The following is a 24771-nucleotide window of genomic DNA, read 5'->3' as shown; positions in this document are numbered from 1 at the left end:
CAAATTTAAAGCTGGTAGCCAGCCTCACCCAGGGCCTTTTCACCCTGTCATGTGTTCCAAAGATGATACCTACAACAGAGTGCACTGTGCTCTGAGTGTCATTGGGGTAAATCATTTGTGAAAGAAATCACTAAAATGTCTGTCAGTAAACTTACCATCTTGAACTCGTTACAGAGAACATGCCATCTTGTTACATGCCATCTTGTTACATATATTGTTACGTGTGTGTATGTGTGTGTGTGTGTCTGTGTGTACATATAGTACACACACACAATATATATATATATATTCTTCTGAATACAGTGATAGGAGTAAGGTAGCTCTGTATAATAATGTTCAAAGTACTGTTTCCAAGGAACTAGGAAAGGCTCTAAGGCACCTACACTAAGTAGTGGCTAAGCTTTGTGGACCACCTCATGTGTTGTGGCCCTCTAGGTTCGTACTTCATCTTTACACTTGTTTTTCCAGATACCCAATAACTTTCTGACGGTTCCATAGTTAGTGAGAGGCAGGGCTGGATTATCACCTAGGCTGTCTGATTCCAGGAGTTTCGTTGAAGTCATATAATTTTAAATTTCTTTTTGAGATGAGTAAAAGTTTGATACTATTTTATTTGTTCATTTATGTACTTACTTTATAAATAAACTCTATTGTAAAATACCAGTATTTTAAGTTAATAACATAATACTATTTAAAAGGCTTCCATTCTGAGCCAGGTGTCACACTCCTTTAATCCCAGCACTCAGGAGGCAGAGGTACACAGATCTTTGTGAATTTGAGGCCCATCTGGTCTACAGAGTGGGTTCCAGGGCAGCCAGGGCTACACAGAGAAACCCTGTCTCACTCCCCACCCATTAGGAACTGAAGCAAAGATAGCCATAAAGTCTCAGAAACTTACCCCACTCATGGCTTCCTGCCTCCCCTTGTTTAAATGTTAGCATCCTTGTAGAAGTACTCAGTAGCCTTGCTGTAGAAGCACTCACTAGCCCTGCTGTACAAGTACTCACTAGCCCCATTGTAGAAGTACTCAGTAGCCTCGCTATAGAAGCACTTAGTAGCCCCGCTGTAGAAGGACTCAGTAGCCCCGCTGTAGAAGGACTCAGTAGCCCCGCTGTAGAAGCACTCAGTAGCCCCGCTGTAGAAGCACTCAGTAGCCCCGCTGTAGAAGGACTCAGTAGCCCCGCTGTAGAAGGACTCAGTAGCCCCGCTGTAGAAGCACTCAGTAGCCCCGCTGTAGAAGCACTCAGTAGCCCCGCTGTAGAAGGACTCAGTAGCCCCGCTGTAGAAGCACTCAGTAGCCCCGCTGTAGAAGCACTCAGTAGCCCCGCTGTAGAAGGACTCAGTAGCCCCGCTGTAGAAGGACTCAGTAGCCCCGCTGTAGAAGCACTCAGTAGCCCCGCTGTAGAAGCACTCAGTAGCCCCGCTGTAGAAGGACTCAGTAGCCCCGCTGTAGAAGGACTCAGTAGCCCCGCTGTAGAAGCACTCAGTAGCCCCGCTGTAGAAGGACTCAGTAGCCCCGCTGTACAAGTACTCACTAGCCTGCTCTAGGGGCACTCCAAGTCTTTGCTTTGTCCTTCTGTGTTTGGGAAGAAGTATCATTTGAAGCTGAATCATGTACAGTAAACAACAATTCCTGTCCCCCATGCAACACGTGCTACATCCCAACAGCCACGGTTTTAAGTGCTCTGCATGGAGGGTTAATGTAACATTCAGTCATGCTCCTGAATTTCCTTTTTCTTTTTTTAGCTTTTGAAATTAATTATCTGAGTGTATCTGCTAACTTTAATGTTTTATTTAAAACTAAACAGAGTTTGACAGAATAGCAAAAGTATCCTTTACTTTCATATAATTAAAGCGTGTTTCAGTGATGGACCACAGAATTACCTGCAGTTACTTGAGCTTTTGCTCATCCACATCCAATGGGTCTTGTGCCTGCCTATTGATCTCTAGTATAAGTGCACATGTCTACTTTCGTTCTTTGTAATGCTTACTGATGTGAGCGCCTTAGGATACATTCGTAGTTTATGTTTTAGAATGCCGACCTAATGAGTAGGAACACACCCAGAATAGTTTCACTCTCCTTTCTCACGTAAACCGTAATTTTTTTCCAATTTTTTATTAGGTATTTCCTTCATTTACATTTCAAATGCTATCCAGGAAGTCCCCCATACCCTCCCTCCCAATTCTTGGCCCTGGCATTCCCCTGTACTAGGGCATATAAAGTTTGCAAGACCAAGGTGCCTCTCTTCCCAATGATGGCCGACTAGGTCATCTTCTGCTACATATGCAACTAGAGACACAGCTCTGGGGGGTACTGGTTAGTTCATATTGTTGTTCCACCTATAGGGTTGCAGACCCCTATTGCTTCTTGGGTACTTTCTCTAGCTCCTCCATTGGGGGCCCTGTGTTCCATCCAATAGCTGACTGTGAGCGTCCACTTCTGTGTTTGCCAGGCACCTGCATAGCCTCACAAGAGACAGCTATATCAGGGTCCTTTCAGCAAAATCTTGCTGGTGTATGCAATGGTGTCTGTGTTTGAAGGCTGATTATGGGATGTATCCCGAGTGCAGCAGTCTCTAGATGGTCCATCCTTTCATCTCAGCTCCAAACTTTGTCTCTATAACTCCTTCCATGGGTGTTTTGTTCCCAATTCTAAGAAGGGGCAAAATGTCCACACTTTGGTCTTTGTTCTTCTTGAGTTTCATGCGTTTTGCAAATTGTATCTTGGGTATTCTAAGTTTCTGGGCTAATATCCACTTATCAGTGAGTACATATCATGTGAGTTCTTTTGTGATTGGGTTACCTCACTCAGGATGATACCCTCTAGGTCCATCCATTTGCCTAGGAATTTCATAAATTCATTGTTTTTAATAGCTGAGTAGTACTCCATTGTGTAAATGTACCACATTTTCTGTATCCATTCCTCTGTTGAGGGACATCTGAGTTCTTTCCAGCTTCTGGCTATTATAAATATGGATGCTATGAACATAGTGGAGCATGTGTCCTTATTACCAGTTGGAATATCTTCTGGATAAATGCCCAGGAGAGGTATTGCAGGATCCTCAGCTAGTACTATGTCCAATTTTCTGAGGAACCACTAGACTGATTTCCAGAGTGGTTGTACCAGCTTGCAATCCCACCAACAATGGAGGAGTGTTCCTCTTTCTCCACATCCTCAACAGCATCTCCTGTTACCTGAATTTTTGATCTTAGCCATTCTGACTGGTGTGAGGTGGAATCTCAGGGTTGTTTTGATTTGCATTTCCCTGATGATTAAGGATGTTGAACATTTTTTCAGGTGCTTCTTTGCCATTCAGTATTCCTCAGTTGAGAATTCTTGGTTTAAGTTTGAGCCCCATTTTTTAATGGGGTTATTTGATTTTCTGGAGTCTACCTTCTTGAGTTCTATACACACACACACACACACACACACACACACACACACACACACACACACACATAAAATTTAGGATTGGTCAAGATCCTTTCCCAATCTGTTGGTGGCCTTTTTGTCTTATTGACGGTGTCTTTTGCCTTACAGAAGCTTTGCAATTTCATGAGATCCCATTTGTTGATTCTCGATCTTACAGCACAAGCCATTGCTGTTCTATTCAGGAATTCCTCCCATGTGCCCATATCTTCGAGGCTTTTCCCCACTTTCTCCTCTATAAGTTTCAGTGTCTCTGGTTTTATGTGGAGTTCCTTGGTCCTCTTAGACTTGACCAGTGGTCCTAAGATCGCATGGAGAGTCCTCTAGGGACCATGGGGGTGTCCGACGACTCCGCGCACAACGTGACCCGGTGCTGGTGCTGACCTGAAAGAAATGTTAACCGAAACAGCATTAGTCAAAAAACTTAGTAAACTGAGTGAAAGTAGTTCAATTATGCTCAACTTAAAGATATTTTAGTAGGGACAGATCAATGCCCATACCTTTAGTGGTAGACCAGTATCTTTATCTTTATAATTCTTTAAGGTAGAATACATAGACTTTTAAAGTCAGCCAACCCAACTTTTCAGTAGAGAGACTAACAGTGAAATAAGATAGAATGAATTAGGGAAGTTCAGATAAACAATCTATCAAATTTTCATTGGACACTAATGAAATTTTAAACTTCTAGAAAAAATTCACTAAATTCCAACACCTTTGGTAATGGTTAGGTTTTTCTTCCTCCTCCTTCTCCTCCTCCTCCTCCTCCTCCTCTTCTTCTTCTTCTTCTAGCAAATTTTAAATGAGATTTGTCAATCACTATGTTAGATTACTTCAATTAAAATGGTACATCTCACATGAACATTGTTGCCAAATTAATTAGGTCACTATAGAGATATAACAGAGATATTTACAGATAAATGTGCTATTTTATATATGTATGACAGTTGTGTATAAAACAGCATTGTATACAAATTAATAATGGCCAGAGTTAGAATATTAGTGGCAATATATTCCCCTTCGGGAATAGCACCAAGTCGATGGCTGTATGCTGACTTTATTTGGAAGCAGAGCATGAGGGTTCACCACAGTCCTGCTGGTCACTTAAGCTGCAGAGTACAGAGAAAAACTTGAGAGTTGGCTTTCTTCCTACAAAATGTGCCCCAGAGTCTCACTGTGCTTCCCTGGGAGGGAGAAGGAGGGACTGGAGTTGTCCTGCTGGGCTGGAGTGAGATGAGGTCATCACTTGGTCATCCTCTTTAGAGTCCAGTTACTTTCAGACACATCAATGAGGAACTGAACTACCATGGTTATTTTCTATGAAAGTCATGTCCTTAGCTTTATGAAGATATTAATCTGATTTTTAGCCACCACTTCTTGTACCACTTGGGAACAATAAAATCAACAGTATAGCTTTTCTTGGTATCAAAATGAAAAGTTTTTAAGTTTAAAAGCATCAGGACATTAGTGTGTTTCAAGCCAGTACCTCTTTCTCCAGTGTTTATTCTTGGAACTCCTTCCTTTTACTTGAAACTGTGTACCACACATGGAGGATATGGTATCAAATGGTACAGATGTGATGTCTTCATATAGGCACAGAGGTAGGGTATTTGGTTGAAATGAGGTGGAAAAGATGTTTGTGTGTGTGTGTGTGTGTGTGTGTGTGTGTGTGTGTGTGTGTGTGTGTGTGATTATTCAGGGCCTTGTAAATCACAGAAGAAATTTGGATTTAACCTAAGACTAATTAGTATCATTGGAAAATGCAGACATATGTGGTTTGATTTGTGTCTGTAGAAGGTCACTCTGGCTTGGTGTGAAGGACTAGTTGGTGTCATGCATTGCAGTAGTGGTTCCAATATATAGGCAAGTGACGGTGTTCAGAATATGGGGTTGGCATATCTTGAATTTTATTGCATGCAGTAGAGAGAGCAGAGATAATTCCACAATATACTCCAGGCCATCTTCAGTATTAATGCTTAGTAATAACATCCAGTTAATAATATTTGTTTGATTTTTTCATGGGACTGTTTTTAGATTGGTCCAATAACTGAACTTAGGAAACTACCAAAGCATGTGTCTGGACTGATCTTGTGGGAGTAGGATGAAGTCTGAGTCTTTCATTGGTTATATTCAATTTCTTATCAAGGACAAGAAATGCGCTTTTATTATTTGGTACCCTTATTGAGGACTTTGCAGAGTAATGCTATGTCAGCTATATATAAATGTCTACACAGTATTCCACTTTTTTTGAGTTAATACTGGTAGTGATTTGAATGTGGAAGACCCCTGTGTGCTCAGGTGTTTGAGAAGTCGGTCCCCAGATGGTGGTGCTGTTGGGGGAGATTAGGAGAGGTAACCTGCTGCAGAGGGAAGATCAGTGGATGTGGGACTTCAGATATCATAGCCTCACCCCACTCCCAGTTTGTGCTCCTTGCTTCAGGTTTCAGTTGAAGCTGTGACTTCTCAGCTTCCTACATTTGCTGCCATGCCTGCCGCCTTGCTGCTTCCTGAACTTTGGATGGGCCTTTGGAACCACGAGCCAAAATAAACTTTCTTCCATAAGCCACACAGAAGTAACTGATGCAGCTCCAGGTTGCTGTCCCTTCCAGATATTTATTGACTCATAGTCCAGGCTGTAGTGCTTAACTCAGTGAACAAACCTTACTTAACTGGTGTTAATACTAACATCCAGTCTTTGCCCTCCATGACGTAAGCAAACACCAAGCCATCAAGTCTTAACGAAGAGCAAATTGGATCTCTTTATTTAGAATCAGGACATTTATATAAAAGCTCTCCTGCTCTACTTTTCCCCCTTTACAATTCGAAGCCTTTTCAGATAAAAGTGCCTTACTCAGAGTTCACTTTTCAGTTGTGTTTTATAATTTACTGCCATATTCAGCTTCTCTCATACCTCTGGTTAGACTACCACAACCCTCTACTAAGCACTGTCCTTGTGCGGGGAAGATGTGGTCTTTCCTAGAATATGCAAGATTCACAGAATCTACAACATTCTCACGGGACACAAAGAATAAAGGATAGGAAGTTTGTGAATATGTCTTAGCATGTGGGCTCACCAAGCCTTGATCTCTGACACTCTGCCTTTCAGGGTGGATAGCAGCCAGGAGGTCTGGAGTTTGTTCTTACGAATGGAATCACATATTGATTTGTATATAAATAGGATTGAAACCTATTCTTTAGGAGGAGCGAGAGCTGAACTCCCTTGTAAGATGCTAACCCCTGGTTGTGAGATCTTGGGTGTCATGCTCAGCACCCACACACAGGGGCAAGCTTTGCCCACACCTAGCAGTTCCATTGTCTTTTGAGGAAGTCAGTTGCCCTAGGCTTATTTTCATTGCCTTCTGACTGAGGGAGCAACGGAGATGCACAGGACTCTCATCAGGATCCCAGAGGATTGGAAAGGAAACTTGGCTTGGCACACAGTCAGCCCAGTAAATGTGGCTGCTTGTGTCTACTGTATCTTAAACTCATTGGCACTGAACATTCCAAACCTCAACCGAGTGTGAACTCTGGCTAGAAATGGAGCCTCTTAAGTTTAGAAGCCATCCACAGTCTATGCTCACACTGGCAGATTCAGTGGCCCTGTGTGGCATGCCTTTATCTGTCTTCCTGCCAGGGGAGGGTTCGTCCTATAGGGCCCTTTTTGACATACTGGCTATTTCAGCTGTCTCTCTCATTTTTGGCTTTCTGATTCCACCCCCTACCCCTATCTCCCAGTTTCAGACCCAAGTTTACAAGGAACCATTCCTCAGAAGGATTTCTGCTTAAGTATACCCATGAAGAGTTCACAAGAAGCAACGCTGTCTTTCTTCGCTCCCTTCAATGGTGTGCTTCTGGTTTCAAGGTTGGCAGTTAGACAAGCTCTTTTTAGGGTTCTGACCTGAAGCTCTGCCAGCATTTTTGCATGTGTTTGTATCTGTTTGGGCCAATCAAGTCCTACCTAAGTTATATGGATCATGCTGGGTCTGGCTGCTTCCCTCTTGTTTTTGCAGGCATGTTGACTCAAACCTCATTCTCTGATTTGCAGACTGATTTCCTTCTTACATAGTTGTGTTTCTGTTTGTACACCAAGTCTCACTGTCCACCTTGTTGTTCCGTAGTCTGTGTTCTCCAAGTGTATACATCACACACTGGAAACGTCCTCAGTGACAACAGGGACATCAACAAAGGATGCTCAGACAACTGAATATGCTTACATTGAAAATGAACCCTTATCCTTACAGCACATCAGGCATAAATAGCAACTTCAAGAACACTGTGGACCTAAAAAAAAAAAAAAGAGCCACAAACTATACTTGATGGCTTCAAAGACAGATATTGAAACATGCAGAGAAAAAGCACTAAGTTATGTAGCTAGGAAAGGGGCAGAACTTGGAGGAGCCAGCATGGGAGAACATGATCAAACACATCATGACATTCTAAGAACTCATAGAAGAGCCACACAGTGACACTTTCATTTCCTATGTGCTTTATTCAGTACAAACCCATATCTAAATTTGTTTTTAATTTAAAACCTAAGAAAATGAAAAGACAGGGCATAGCTTAGAAATTATTTGTATCTAGCAAGTGTAAAATCTCCTTTAATTTAGTAAGAGTCAAATTCAATAAATGATAAATCATTTCAATAAATGATAAATCAGTTCTACTTGTAGATATTTACTCAAAATAAATAAAAATATAATTCCACATAAATACTTTTATGTGAGGAGCAATATCTTTCAAAATCCTAAAATAGAAAGATTTCAAATATTTACAACTGGTCAGATGTAATGTATATAGTAGAATTCTATATAGCAGCAACTATTTTACTGAAATACAGATGTATATTATATATATTCGAAATATTTTTAACTAGTCAAATATTCTGAATATAGTAGAATTCTATACAGCAGTAACAATTCTACTGAAATAGCATGTATAATATATATATATATATATATACACATATATGGATAAATATCAAAAACATTTTACTGGGGAAAGAATCACCCAAAGGGCCACTCATGATGCAATTGAGTTATAAGGCTGCTAGGAAAGGCAGAGGTATAGAGACAGAAACCATGTTGGCAGTACTGGCCAGAGCTTTGGCAGGGAACTATGGTTGATTACGTATGGGAGCAAAAGGATAAAGGAGATTGGTTATATACTGGTATTACCTTGATAAACATGTGAGCTGCACTCAACTATACTATTTCACTTTTTAAAACAAAGTGCATTTATTCATCTAAGAGGATACATTTTGGAATTATTTAGTGAAAAAAGCTTCTCAGTGTTTTCATGCCAGAAATTTAAAGCTATACTTTAAAAATGTGGCAAAATGTACCTCAATAAGTTATTTCAAAAAGCCACCATAATACCTGAGTTAGGAAATAACCATTCAGTTTTTGGTCTTCTAAATCCCTAAAGATAACATCCCCTGGACCGAGTCTCTCAAGCTGTAAATTCTGACCATCGCCTGAATATTAGATTAAGCGCATAGTAGGATTTGGCACATAGCTAGCAGATCCAGGTTCTGAAGTCTGAACAAGTCCAAGGTGAAGATGATGCACTAAAACCAGACTTTGAAGGGCCACTGGACCCTGTTCACCCCAACTGAGCATCTGAATTTCCGAGGCTCTTGGGTCTCTGCCCAGAGACAGTCAGGGTTCCTCTGTGGTTCTGATGTGTTGCAGAGCGAAAGGAGCAGTTCCTCGCCCATCTCCATCACCATCGCCATCCTCTCACAGGTGCACTTGCAATCCAGAGCTTCCAGGTTGTGACGAGGCTCTTCAGAGCAGGTAGAGGAGAGGAGCATGATTCGGTTCTGCTGCGTTTGAATTATTTTCTTTCATCCATTGACCTCTCAGTTCTCGTGTTTTATTCTGGGAAGTAGGCACATTGTTTTCTTTTAGTATAGAAAAATAGAATACAGAGAAATGACTTTTCCAAAATATCCTTTGTGTATGTGTATTTGCGCGCAGAGGGATGGGGCATCCATGTGGGGATTTAGAGCTAGGTACTCAGACTCTAGTGTCCTGGAGAAGCTGAGACCCACGGGGACTAGTCTTCTACAGTCTACACTTGGGTTTGTCATCACGTATGTTGCAGCCATATTGTTTCAGAGTAGATTGCCTCTGCCATTTGAAGGTCCTTTTGTTAGTCTTCTAAAACAAACTTGTCCCCGACAGAGGGTTCCTGTACCTCAGAGCTGCCTCCCTTTCCCAGGCTCTGTTGATGGTGGAGGATAGTCTCAGCTGGCTCTCTTCCTTTTCCCCCCCAGCTAAAAGAGAAAGGCCTACCAGCAGAATTTTGAATTTCTTTCCTTCTCTCTAAAAGCTCAGGATCCTGTGACCTGAGTTTGCCTGTGTTCTTTGTTGTCATCTGAGATCCTCTTTCTTTCCAAGCTTCTTGAAAAAAAAAAAAAAAGATGCTAGTCTGAGACTGAGCTGGGTATTAACTTACCCACCATGTACTTAACCTCTGCAACCTTCAGTTTTGGCTTTTAATTAAAGACTATGTTTCATTGGTGCTTTCAGAGATTTTCATGCCATATGTGGTCCATGTTAACATAATGTATTTAGAAAGCTGAGTGTAAGACAGGTCCATTTTTAATTTATCATTGGCACCCTTAGTCTTAATATGCTTAAGCATACTTTACTTTTGAAGGCAGAATTAATCTTTTATCAGACCTACCATCGGTGCTTTGGGTTTCATTACTTTAGGGAAATGTTCCTGTGATTGTTTTAGAATTAATGCTATTCACGTACTTCTGTTTCCCACTGTCTGTATAGCATAAAGAAGATACAAATAAAAGTCACACATACTAAAACTAATGCCAAAACTGTGGATGTCATTGCTGCTTGTAATCTAACAAAAGTGTTTGATTTCATTTTGGATAAAGAAACAAATAGACAATCATGTGGTAACTCACACGTGTTTGGGTTTAAGTTGAACCTTTGTGAAGCCATTGTCTTAGTATCTCCATTGGTGTGAAGAGACACCACGACAAAGGCAACTCTTATTAAGGCAAAATTTAACGGGGCCTATCTTATATTTCAGAGGTTTAGTCTGTTACTGCCTTGGCAGGAAGCATGGCAGGCAGACATAGTGCTTGTCTTAGTCAGGGTTTCTATTCCTGCACAAACATCATGACCAAGAAGCAAGTCAGGGAGGAAAGGGTTTATTGGGCTTACACTTCCATACTGCTGTTCATCACCAAGGAAGTCAGGACTGAAACTCAAGCAGGTCACGAAGCAGGAGCTGATGCAGAGGCCATGGAGGGATGTTTCTTACTGGCTTGCTTCCCCTGGCTTCCTCAGCCTGCTCTCTTATAGAACCAAGACTACCAGCCCAGAGATGGCACCACCCACAAGAGGACCTCCCCCTTTGATCACTAATTGAGAAAATGCCTTACAACTGGACCTGGTGGAGGCATTTCCCCAACTGAAGCTCCTTTCTCTGTGATAACTCCAGCCTGTGTCAAGTTGACACACAAAACCAGCCAGTACAGTTGACCCCTTGTCAACTTGACACACAAACATATCACTAGTAAGCCTCAACCCTTACATTCTTATTTATCCCCAAGATCTAAATAACTTTAAAAGTCCCACAGTCTTTACATTTTAAAAGTTCAATACCTTTAAAAGATCCAATATCTTTTAAAATTCAAAGTCTCTCAACTGTGAACTCTAATAAAATATCTTCTTTCTTCAAGAGGGAAAATATTTCGGGGCACAGTCACAATCAAAAGCAAAAATTTAAACTCCCAACTGTCCAATGTCTGGGATCCAATTCATGATCTTCTGGGCTTCTCCAAGGGCTTGGGTCACGTCTCTAGCCCTGTCCTTTGTAGCACATGGCTTGTCTTCTAGGCTCCAGCTGCCTGTACTTCACTGATGCTACTGTTCTTGGTGGTCATCTCATGGTACCGGCATCTCCAAAATGCTGCTGTCTTCCACTGTATATTGACTTCAACAATAGCCTCTCGTAAGCTCTCTTCATGGTGCCAAGCCTCAAGTCCTTTGCATGACCCCTTCAGTCCTGGGCCAAGAATATACAAACCATCACAGTGCTGGAGAGGTAGCTGAGAGTTTCACATCCAAATCCATAGGAAGCAGAAAGAGAATGCCACACTGGATGTGGCTTGAGCATCTGAGCCCTCAAAACCCACCCCCAGTGACACACGTCCTCCAGCAAGGCCACACCCACCCAACAAGGCCACATCTCATAATAGTGCTACTCCCTGTGGGTCAAACATTCAAATATGTGAGTCTATGGGGCCCATACTTACTGAAACCACCACAACCATAAAGAAAAGTTTCACAAAATTACAGACTTATATATGCGGAGTATGTTTTGGAGATGATTGAGACAGAAAAGTAGCTCCATTCTGCCTTTCATTCTTAAAGCAAAGCTAGTTAGAAGTATCTAAAACCAGTACCTTAAGTTGTTTGTATTGCTGGGGCCTCTGACGTTTGAAAGGCTGGAGAGTCACTTGGGGGCTTGGGTCCCGTCACTTTTACTCTTTGGTTTGTAATAATCTCATCAGATGATTTCAGTATGCATTGCATTGGGTTTCTCTAGAGTGATAAAACCCTAATAAAAGAGATTTTTTTCATTTTCTATCAAGAATTTCTCATAGGGGAGTTGACTTACATGATTTAGAGACTGAGAAGTTCCAAGATCTGTCGTTCGCAACTTGGGGACCCAGGAGAGCATACTGTGTAGTGAAATCTGAATCAGAAGGCAGGAGAGATGGGTTCCCAGCTGAGGACAGTGATAAGGAGAAGACAGTAGGAATGAATATGTAGAATTAAGTATTAATGCTCCTGCCCAGCTTTATGACTATATTACTATTCACCAAGCTGAACCCTTAAAGGGCGACTTTTATAGCATGTAGATAGTGTCAATAAAAACATGAAGAGGAGAAAAGGCCAGGGACAGAGGAGATGAAGTGGAGTAGCTTTTCTCAATATGTCTTGTGGATCGCTAAGGAAGTACAACAGCATGGGTTCTAGAAAATGTGAGGTCAGGGAATTCATTCTTAGTTACACAGGTGCTATTGCAGTGTGTTGGTGCAGATCCAAAGGACCCACTGGAAAGGGAAAGATTAATGAGCCCCTGTGAGGCAGACTTTTGCAGGTGTCAAATCATAGTTCACCATGATGCCACTTCAAGTAACTTTCTTCATGTTTTTCCCTAGGTGACAGATCAGTCAGTGAAGGCATTTGCTGAGCACTGTCCTGAACTCCAGTATGTTGGCTTCATGGGTTGTTCAGTTACTTCCAAAGGAGTCATTCACTTAACCAAGGTAAGTCCCATAGACCCATTCTCCTGATGTTTCTAGGTACCATGGTAATGGGCCATGATGGGGTGATTGCCACCATTAGCCTTCCTCCCATTTTTAGGAGGGCACTACACATGGACCTGTAGTCTAAGCCATCCTTTTACTCTGGCCTTGATCTCAATATGTAGCTCAGGGAGTCCTTGAACTTGTGGTCTGCCTGCATTAGCCATTGACTAGCAGGAATCACAGATCTGTCATACTCTATTTAGTTCATTGTTTGTCTTGAAGCAGAGCTTTCTGTTACCCAGCTGCTCTTGAATTCATGGGTTATGGATCAGCCAAGCTCAAGTGAGTGAGTGGGTTTATGGCCATTTTTCAGTCGTGTCTGGATTTCTGCTATTGCTAAATGCAGTTGATGAAAAATGGTTGGATAACTACAGACATGTGCTAGTATTTGATAAAGCAAAAACCAGTTTTAGAAAGCTACCTACTTAGGTTTTTCTGAAATGGATTCCTCATTTTAATATGAAGCACGTGCTTTACATTTTCATTGCTAATATTTAACAATGCATTAAAGAAACTGATGTTGGGAAGTGGAGAGATGGCTCAGTGGTTAAGAGCACCCACTACTCTTCCAGAGTTCCTGAGTTCAATTCCCAGCACCACATGATGGCTCACAACCATCTGTAATGGGATCCAATGCCCTCTTCTGGTGTGTCTGAAAAGAGCAACTGTGTACTCATATACATAAAATAAATATATAAATCTTAAAAAAGAAGAATAAGAAACAAACTGATATCACTTAGATTTTACCTTAATGCATAGTATGGAGATGATGCATTGAGTGCCAGCTACTTTTTCACTGTGTCCGAGGAACATTTGTTTAAAAAGAAACCAATTATGTATGACTGATCTGAATATATAAGATAATTGGAGAATGTATTCCACAAATGTATGCCTTCAAGGTCAGAGTTCACTAACAACCAAACATACATTTTGGAAGTGGTGTTTCGTTTCTGCTTTGTAACATACCTTCAAGGTAGTTAGAGTCTAATTCTTATGTGCATGTGATACAAAAACAGACTACTATAAAATTAACCTGTGTACCTCCTGGCTTGTGTACTGTTTAGCTTTTAACTCTTATCATCATGTATTTATAAAAGGAGAGCTGTGTTGCCTTTGTGACTAAACAGCAGACTAGCTCTGTCCTTCACCTTTCTCTCTCAGTGATTACAGAACTTTTGCACAGCAGCACAATGCTAAGATAAGTAGGAAGATTGCAGCTCTCTTTATGCCTGATCTGTTAGAGTCTCTTCAAGGTTACCCCTTAGTGAGGAACATCTCTTTCCTTCTAGGCAAAAGAACAAATGTTTCTGCATTACATAAGATGGTGGTGGTGGTATTGGGGTGGTGGTGGTGTGGTGGTGGTGGTGGTGGTGGTGGCGGTGGCGGCGGCAGTAAGTAGGTGCCCAAGCTCTTTTGTCAGCTCCTTTTTGGTTCTTGGCTCTGCCACTTACTAAGTGAGCAAATTATGTTTTCATTTTCTTAACTAAGGCAATATATGGCAAGTGCTTCCTTCAGTCTTAAGATCTTAGCAAGAGTAAATGGTCACTTTTACTATCAAAATAGATTCTTCACTATGCAAATGGCTAGAAAATTAGTGCAAATCCTGGCTTAAGAAAGTCAAATCACTGTTCTTGTTTAGTGTATCTTGAAGAGAGCCTGTGGTTAGATTATGTCTGAAATGAGTGGTCAGACTCAATTGTATTCAGAGGATCGATCGGGGCATAAAGCTAGAGGAAAAGGTGGCTATCAATTATTGATATACCAGGACATCTTAGTATTACCAAGACCATATGTGAGCACATATTCTCATTCATTCCCTGCAACCTTGGCCTGACAGTCTTGGGAGATGAGTATTTTTCCAGTCCCTTCTAATGCTGAGTAGAGTAGAAATGCCATGGAATGAACAGATTGTTCACAACTATTAGAGTGACCATATGTGTGATTTTTATGACCACTCAAAATTGCACTCATTAAAGACAAAACAAGATTACCAGATAACTTTGAGCTTCCCTGAGTGTTTGAGATGGCCTCAAATTCTGGAATATTGGTATTTAACAGAATTGTTATCTGTGACAAAGTAACAGCTACAGCAAATGAATGGCTGGAAAGCACCACTTGCTGGGAAGATTCTTCTGGCCTGTAAATGGGTGGAAACATCTAGACTCTTACACTAGTCCATAGAGTTCTTGTCTGTACATTTTTCCACGACAGTCATTTACTTAGATGAAAAGACTAGCTTGTGCTATAACGATGCTCACTTTCTTCTGCTCAACTGAGAGCAAGGTGGCTGGCTGTAAGCATGCAGGTCTTTTCTAAGGCTGTGTAAGTCAAATTTTATAAAACCAAAGCTATAGGCTTAAAATCTTTGCCTGCTAATAGTGTTTTTAACCAGTTAATGTTTATAAAATGTTAGCCGGGCGTGGTGGCGCACACCTTTAATCCCAACACTTGGGAGGAAGAGGCAGGTGGGTTTCTGAGTTCGAGGCCAGCCTGGTCTACAGAGTGAGTTCCAAGACCGCCAAGGCTGTACAGAGAAACCCTGTCTCGAAAAACCAAAAAAACAAAAAACAAAAAAAAAAAACAAAAAACCCCAGAAAACAAAAAAATGTTGGTAAATATATTAATTGCTCCTTAAAATTGTGTTTTCTTTGTTATCATTATAATATATAATTTTTAATGAAACAGGTTGGGTCATGTAAAGTGTAATGTTGAGAGTATATCACCTTAAATATGTGTACTTTTTACATGATTAACAAAGTCACTGTAAAACGTGATTTTGTGGGGTTTTTTTTGTGTGTGTGTGTGTGTTTTACAAATAATGAAAAATGCCACACGATGTCTGCATTAATTTCTGTGTAGGAAATCAGACCCTTGAATTAAATGATTAAGCTACTAGTCCTGAGACTAGTAGTTTTCTGTACCTTAAAGTATCAAAGAATTTAAAAGTTGTTGAGCTGGGGGGGGGTGAGGGCTGCAAAATTAGTCAAATTAAGAAATGTCAAACATTTTAGTATATTAATAGAAACAAAAATTGGGCATTGTGGTTTCTTTAATTATTGAGCAAAGGGCCAGAGGACACCGGATCCGTAGTAAATGGAAGAATGTTGCTACACTCCTCTGTGGTCACCTTGGGTCAGTTTTACTTGGATAGTTTCAGTCTTAGCTGGATCCCTCACTTAATTTGTTAGGATTTTTGTTTCCTTACCTCGAAATCGGGAGATTTTGCTAATATCGAACATTACCACAATAAGAAATCTTGCTACCCTTCCTGGAGGAAGATGAAAGTGCCAGTGCCACAGCCCATGCAGCTGCTGCAGACACTAGTGAGGGAAGGGAGGTCGTATGAAAAGTGTGTGCCCAATGCTGATGGAAACACACGGTGTCAAAGCTCAGCCAAAAGGCACGGTAGCATGTGCTTGTATCCTGGCTACCTGGGCAGGTGCGACAGAGGATCAGTAGAGCCCAGGGAGTGGATGGCGTCTGCGCAAGAGGGAGGCTGCCGGTCCTGAAAAGCATAGAACAGGGCTGTATGTAGCAGAGGATGGCTTAGTCGGCCATCAATGGGAGGAGAGGCCCTTGGTCTTGCGAAGATTCTATGCCCCAGTACAGGGGAATGCCAGGGCCAGGAAGAGTGGGAGTGGGTGGGTAGGGGAGCAGGGCAGGGGGAGGGTATAGGGGACTTTGGGGATAGCGTTTGAAATGTAAATAAAGAAAATATCTAATAAAAATAAGGAGTTATGTTTTTACTTAAAACCCTTTTTTGCTAAGCAAATTCTAAGTATGGGTGGATCCAGTAGAGAATTCTACCAAGGACTTAAGAAAGAAGAAACCAGTTCAGTATGACTGCTGTAGAACTGAGCCTGTTGTCACCCTCAAGGGAAAGTCTGATAAAGACATTACAAAGTAAGACTTTTGCCTATCCTTGTTTATCATGAATAGAAATGCAGACAGGTATGGTGCCACACACCTTTAATCCCAGCACTCAGGAGACAGAGGCAGACAGATCTCTGGGTTTGAGACCAGCCTGGTCCAGAGGGAGTGTAGGACAGCCAGGACTGGGAACCCTGTCTCCAAAGAATAAACAGAGTGAATAATACTCAGAAACTACACAATTAATAAAGATTAATACCAAAATTTATAAAACTCAAAAGTAAGAAAAGGATTAATATTTAAAAAAAAAACTGGCAAAGTACTTGAAATGACATTTTAAAAAAAGACACATAAGTGGCCAAAGACTTAGTGTTCAACATTAATAATCATCAGAGAAATGTGACGTAAAATCATGCAGTATTACTCCATACCTGCCAGGGTGCTTATCACCTAAAAGTTCAAAGATAACCAGTGTCGGCAAGATGGAGAAAAGTGACCTCCACATGGTGCTGGCAGTTCATGTTACCGTGTGATCATTTATCCAGAAACTTGAGTCAGTGTGCTGAGGAAAGGTTCTTACTCCCGCATTCGTTAAGGCAGGCTTCGCAGTTGCCCTCTGGAAGCCATTAGTGTGCTTCAGCAGATGGAATGATAAAGAGTGCGCAGTGCACACCACCTTGCTCCACACTCAGACGTCCCATGTCCTCCTCACAGGAGTACTGGCAATATGAGTCATCAGGCCTGTATCTTCTCTTCAAACTTCCCAGTCCTGTAGACATGCTTGCTATTTAGAATTACATAGATAAACTTTAGGATTCAGAAATTAAAAGCACAGTCATAATTCAAAACGAAAATACAGCTGCGCAGTGGTGGCGCACGCCTTTAATCCCAGCACTCAGGAGGCAGAGGCAGGTGGATTTCTGAGTTCGAGGCCAGCCTGGTCTACAAAGTGAGTTCCAGGACAGCCAGGGCTACACAGAGAAACCCTGTCTCGAACAACAACAACAACAACAACAACAACAACAACAACAACAACAACAGCAAACCAAAATACCAAAACCAAAACCAAAAAAATACATAAATAAAAATTAAAATACAGGAAACATTATGACAAAGAATTCAAAGAACATGCAAAAACAAGCTGGAAGAAATCATGAAGAAAAAGTATCTGGAGAATAAATGCCTGGGCATTGCTCAAGGAAACACAACCAAAAGTGTGGTGGGAAGGACAGAGTCCAGGACGTGAAGGTGGAAGTCAGTGAAGAGACAGGAAATGGTCCCAACTGAAATGAAGGCAGAACTGAAAAACCCAACAGCCCCACCAGGAATTTCAAAGAAAAGCCTTAGAAGTGAGTGAATCAAGAAGAAGGAATGTCAGGTCTTGAAGATAAAATAGAGGATCAAGACCAAATAAACAAGTAACATGAAAAATTAAAAACAAAACACAAAACACATGAAAGGAACACATAGGAAAAACTACACCAAAAAACAAACAACAAACAACAAACAACAAACTTTTGAATTCTAGATATACACGAGGGAGAAAAATACTGGGCCAATGGGCTAGACCAGATCTTTAACAAGGTCATAGAAGAAAACTCTCCCCCAAATAAGCAGAAAGACACACATACACAGATATAAGAAGTACCTGCCCCAAACGAGACCAAAAAGAAAATCTCCACAGTATATTATAATTAAAACACTAAGTATATATAGCAAAGATAGTATATTGAAAGCTTCAAGAGAAAACCAGAAGTAACATATAATGAAAAACCCATCAGCATAAGAGCTGATTTCTCAAAGGGAACTTAGAGAGCCTGAAGAGCTCGCATCAGTGCATTCCAGTTCCAACAAGACGGTGACAGCCAGTCTGAAATAGTATATCCAGAAAATGATCTGCCAGGATTGAAGGAAAAAGAATTTTCTGTGACATAAACAGCATAAAATAAATTATATCCAACAAACTTAAGGAAAACACAGAAATATTATGTGGAAAGAATGAGGGTAGCAGAGAAACTGTGGAAAGAAATCTGAAGCCATCTTAAAAACAAAGAGTGAGAACACAGCTGATGGCAAAATTCAACACAGCGACTACACCTCACACACACATCAGTAATGTCTTTCTATGTCAGTGGCCTTAACTCTCCCATCAGAAATACAGGCGGACTGTGAATAGAGTTGGAGACAGAATCCATCTCTCTGCTGCCTACAGGAAACAACATATTTGTTGTTTTCAATATAGGGCTTCTCTTTGTCTCTCTGGCTGGTACTCTGTAGACCAGGCTGGCCTTGGAACTCAGAGATCTCATGGCTCTGCCTCCTGAGTGCTTGGATTAAAGGTGTGTGCCAATACCACGTGGCTGAAGCAGCATACTTTTAAAGATACACACTGCTTTAGAGTAAAAGGATGGACAAACTCACTCCAGTCAAACGGGGCTGGTTAGCAAGTTAGCCTCACTGACCGTCCTATGACAAAACAGACTTCAAACCAGAACTGCTCAGAAGAGATAGAGAGGGACACTTTATTCCAGTTAAGGGAACAGTTAATCCAGAAGAAGTCACTGTCTTAAACATATATGCATCAATCTCAGGGATGCCCACTTTTATTAAAATCCATTACTGAAATTAAAATACAGATTATTATCAATCCATTAGTGGTAGGGCTTAACTGCTCTGGCTGGCAGTGTGAACCTGGAAGAGTAGAGTCTAAAAATGAGGCAGACTAGTCTCATGCAGTAGCCAACTTTATTTGGAGCATCACACAATTTGTACTGTGAGGGTTCAGAGTCACATGAGTGACATGTCCAATCACAAGGACAGGCTGCATGTAACAGGCAGGTAGCACGTGGTGAAAGCACGTTTTTCCACAGAGGAATATAAACAAATAACAATCACTAGTTATAATAAATAAAGTAAACTCACTCCTATCTCTCGCACCTGGGCAGGGCAAGAGCCACATTCTAAGAACAATTTGTAGGTTTTGAAGAACAGGTCTCAGGACTCACCGTGTGTTGGTTTCTTGGCGATTTCTCAAACACTCAGAATTCCTCTTGTTGACTCCATTCTTGTACCTTGTTCTGACAGTGACTTCAATACCCAACTTTGTTTAATAGACAATTCATCTGGACAAAATGTAAATAGAGAAACATCAAAGCCACTGACACCAAACAACAAATGGATTTAACAGAATACATCCACAGAGTATTCTATCCAAACACCAAGGAATACACATTCTGCTCAGCACTACATGGGAGTTTTTTCTAAAATAGATCCCATTGTAGAGAACAATACAAATCTTTACAGATTCAAAAGGTTCGAAGTTGCTCCTTGCATCTGATCTGACCACAATGCAATAAACATTTAAATTGGCAGCAAACAAATCTCTCTTAAATACATAAACTCACTGAGATTATACAGCTCATTTCTAAGTGGTGGACAGGTCAAACATGAAATCAAGAAAGAAATACAAAACTTCCTGGAAATAAATGAAACTGAAAATACAACACACCACCACCCCTGGGGCACAGTGAAAACAGTTTTGCCAGGGAAATGTTTATCTCTGAGTGCTTATATTAAAAAAATGAAAACAAGCACAAATAAATGTGTATTCCTTTAAGCTGGAAAATCTAAAAGATATGTATGGCTTTCTACATCTAGCCAAACATCCAAAATTAAACCAACAGAAAATTAACAGCCAAACAGACCCAAGTGAGGAGATTGAAACCATGGAAAAAAAAAGCCTTCTATCTAAGAAAAGTCCAGGACCAGATGGATTCACAGCAGAATTCTATTGGGCATTTAAAGATCTACAGCTATTCCTTCTTAAACATCCTTTAAAAAAGAGAGAAGAAAAGAAACAGTAGGAACACTCCCAAACTCTTTCTAAAAAGCCAGTATCATTATAATACCCAAACCAGTTCACCCCCCCCCCCCCCCCCACACACACACGGGGGTGGGGGGAGGGGAGAATGGGGGAGAGAGAATGAATTACAGGCCAATATTACCAATGAACATAGATTCAAAAATACTCAATGAAATAATTGAAGCTAGAATATAGATATATATCAAAAATATTATCCACTATGACAAAGTTGTTATTAGGCCTGAAATATAGAAATGGTTCAACATACACTATTCAATACGTAGACTAAACCACATAAATGGAATCAAAGACAAACGTTATATGATCTCCTTAATGGATGCAGGAAAAAAAAACATTGTTAAAACCCAACATACTTTTATGTTAAAAGTCTTAGAAAATGTAGTGATATAGGGACCATACTGTAGTCTAATAGAAGCTGTATTTGACAAACCCACAGCCAGTACCATCTTAAATGAGAACCAGTCCAGCTGAAGTCAGGAATGAGGCAGGGGTGGCCACTATCTTCACTCCATTCCATATTGTACTTGAAGTACTTGATAGGGCAATAATAGTGTAAGAGAATGAAATTAACAAGATACAAGTAGGGAAAGAAAATGACAAACTGTCCCTATTTGCAGTTGATAGAGGTCAAAAAAAGTTACCAGAAGACTTTTAGAAACCATGTACTAATTCAGCAGTGTGGCAGGATAAAAGAATCAGCTTCCAGAAACCAAGAGCTCTCGTATCCACCGACAGACATCCAGAGAAGGAGATCATGGACTCACCCTCATTAACAACAGTATCAAAGGAAATGCAATTCTAGGAATAACCCTCACCAAGGGAATGAAGGAACTCTACAATGAAAACTTGAAACAGATTGAGTAAGACATTAGAAAATGGAAAGACACCACATGTTCATGGGTTGTAAAGGTGACCATTCCACTAAAGCTGATTCAGTGCAATCCCAATAATACCGTGTCTCATTCTTTCCAGAAATAGAGGAAAACTATCCTAAATTTCATATGGAACCACAATAGGCTCCAAGTAGCCAAAACTACAACCCAAGTTATAGTGGGGAAGAACTGCTGGAAGAATTAGAATCCCTGATCTTAAGATACATTACAAAGCCATAGTAGTCAAAACAGTATGGTGTTGGCACAAACAGTCATGTAAACCAATGGAACAAAATTAAACACCCAAACATGAGCACATGTAACTTCATACACTTAATACCCGACAAAGACGCTAACATAGTACACCAGAAAAAAGAGGCATCTTCCACAGACAGTGGTGTGGAAACTGGATTTCCTTGTGCCGAAGAATGATTCATATCTAACACCTTGCACTCCAACGGTCTCCAGTTGATCCCCTACGTGATGCATGCCCAGGAAAGACTTTCTGAATAGGAGTCTGTTTGCCTAAGGGTTACAGCCAACAATTGACATTTGGGTTCTCATGAGACTAAAAAGCTTCTGCATAGCAAAAGGAACAGTCGGCTGCCCAGAGGAAGCCTAGAGAACGGGAAAGAATCTTTGATAGCTAGGCTTCTGACAGAGGTTTATTTTATTATCCATAGTACACAAAGAATTAAAAAAAAAATCCCCTGCCCAAAAATTTAAATATTTTTAAAAATTTTGTTTGAATAAAAAATAGATGAGAGTTCTCAAAAGGAGAAAATGAATGGATAAGAAATATCTCAAAAAATGTTTATGGTCTTTAGAAGCTAGGTAAATGCAATGAAAACAAGGTCAAGATTTTATCTCAATGCAGTCAGAATGGCAGAGATCTAGAAAACAGCTAACAGTAAGTGTTGGAGGGAAGCAGAAAAAAGGGAACCCTGTTCACTTCCGGTGAGATGGCACACTGGTGCAACCACTATGGAAATCAGGGTGGGAAATCCCTCAAAAGTTAAAATGTGGCCCAGCTATACCTCAACTCGGCATGTGCCCAAAGGACTCAACATCGTATCCCACAGATACTTGCTCAACTGTGTTCATTGCTGCTCTCTTCAGAACAGATAGGAAATGGAAGCAAGGTGAATGTCCACATCTGACATAGGTAATGAAAACCTGGTACATATGCACTGGGTCATACTTTGAAGCAGTAAAGTGAAACAAAATCACGAGCTGTTTGGGTTAGCAGATAGAATTGGAAAAGATCACATTGAGTGAGGTCACCCAGACACAGAAAGACAAATGTCACATCCCACTTATTGGTTGCTTCTACTCCCACATCTTGAGATGTGATTACATAGTCAGGTGTGAACACACAGGCTGCAGTAACTGCACAACCCAGGAAAGTACGAAGAGCACATTGCCGAGATAGAGGGACTCAGGAACAACAGAAAGATACAGAGCAGAGTGCAAGTGATCTGATGAGGAAAAATGGAAAAAGGAAGTCTCCTTATGGGGCAGGCAGGAAGATCAGAAGGGGGGAGAGGAGGAGGATAAAGAGGATGTCTTAGTCAGGGTTTCTATTCCTGCACAGACACCATGACCAAGAAGCAAGTTGGGGAGGAAAGGGTTTATTCAGCTTACACTTCCACAATGCTGTTCATCACCAAGGAAGTCAGGACTGGAACTCAAGCAGGTCAGGAAGCAGGAGCTGATGCAGAGGCCATGGAGGGATGTTTGTTTACAGGCTTGCTTCCCCTGGCTTGCTCAGCCTGCCCCCTTATAGAACCAAGACTACCAGCCCAGAGATGGTCCCACCCACAAGGGGCCTTTCCCCCTTGATCACTAATTGAGAAAATGCCTTACAGCTGGATCTCATGGAGGCATTTCCTCAACTGAAGTTCCTCTTTCTGTGATAACTCCAGCCTGTGTCAAGGTGACACAAAACTAGCCAGTAAAGAGGAATAGCAGGAGACAAGTGAGCTTAGAGTGGAAAGAGCAAAAGAGTGGCTCCTTAGGAGAGAGGGGGAGGTTAGTGAAACAACACGGGATGCCTGAAAAAGTGAAACTATTAACTTAAAATAAAACAAACCACCATACAAACAATTGAAAACTCACCCCAAACATAATGCACATAATTAATTCAGTGTATAAATATACATACATAATTTGAATGAACTTTTTTTTATATGAGCTAATGGTACTCCCTCCAAGGGCTAAGGACCACCTAACAAAACCACAGTATGAGTCATAAGATGCCCTCTTTAGTTGTTGGCCAGAGTTGCCTAAGCGACTTCTAAAACATAGAGCCTATTGTTGTTCCCTTGGTTAACTCCCAAGAGGTGGAAGGTAAGTCCCTATTGCTGAAGATACTACATGTTAGAAACAGGGCTCAGAAGCCCCTGAGCTGCTACTGACCTGAATGTCACCTCCCTGAGGACTAATTTCATGGTGCCAGAAGGTGCCATGCAAGATCCAAAGGAGAAAAGCAGCTAGCAGTCCCATACAGCTGTCACACCCGTGTACCATGTCAATGACCAGTATGGCACAATCAATAACCCTCCAAGTACAGGAGAGGCAAACATACCTTGGTGGTAACCTATAGCTCTCTAAGTAGAACAAAACCTTGTTCAACAAGACGGAGACCATGCTTGATACCGGAAGTCGAGGTAACTACTCAGTGCTAGTAAAAGTCATGGTTGTTGAGGAGAATCTGCAGCTGCTAATTTACTAAGCCAGCATATCCCTAACAGTCTTTAAACATTTGTCCTTATGCCCACGGATAATTTTAGCCTTCACCACTCATCAAAGAAATTTTGCTTAGAAAATTAGATGGAGACTATTACAGAACAACACTCCATCAATATGTAGTTGTAGAGCCCAGTCCCAGTGAATACACATAGAAAGCACTGCTGCACAGCGGCCCAGGAGACATCGAGAAAGAGAATGGGAAGACTGTAGGAGCCAGGGAGTTTGATGAGATATTGTATCTCCAGTAAGATAAAAAGCTACACCCAGTAAGTCTACACATTACCTTATACAGACTCAGTGGGTTATCCTTGGGAGTTTGTGTATATATGTCTCTGTGTGTGTGTGTGTATGTGTATGTGTGTGTGTGTGTGTGTGTGTGTGTGAGAGAGAGAGAGAGAGAGAGAGAGAGAGAGAACACACACACCCTCAGTAAGAATTGATAGAAGATAAGAGGTATCCATAGGAGGGCTTGGCAGAACAGAAGGGGAGGGAGAAATTTAATTTTAAAAATTAATCGAAGTTAGAAAAGGATAATGTGGTACATATTCGCAGTAGAATTTCAGCCATTATAAAAGAAGAACATTCTGTCATTTACGATAATATGATGAGTCTGGAAAAT

The 24771-nt window shown here is 41.0% G+C and overlaps 1 protein-coding gene across 2 annotated transcripts in view; it reads left to right on the top strand.

Annotated features, from left to right (window-relative positions):
* The window catches only part of Fbxl17 (F-box and leucine-rich repeat protein 17), a 458236-nt gene that overhangs the window by 106506 nt on the left and 326959 nt on the right, over positions 1 to 24771 (top strand). For both annotated transcript variants that reach the window (XR_385343.4, NM_015794.1), the window contains exon 5: positions 12627 to 12734. Coding sequence is in view for 1 of the 2 variants with exons in the window: in NM_015794.1 (NP_056609.1) it covers positions 12627 to 12734 (108 nt within the window). In the remaining variant the exon portion in view is untranslated. The remainder of the gene's footprint in view (positions 1 to 12626; positions 12735 to 24771) is intronic.

The sequence above is a fragment of the Mus musculus genome, chromosome 17 (assembly GCF_000001635.26).
Source record: "Mus musculus strain C57BL/6J chromosome 17, GRCm38.p6 C57BL/6J".
Lineage (NCBI taxonomy): Eukaryota > Metazoa > Chordata > Mammalia > Rodentia > Muridae > Mus > Mus musculus.
This window is presented reverse-complemented; position numbering and strand designations above follow the sequence as displayed.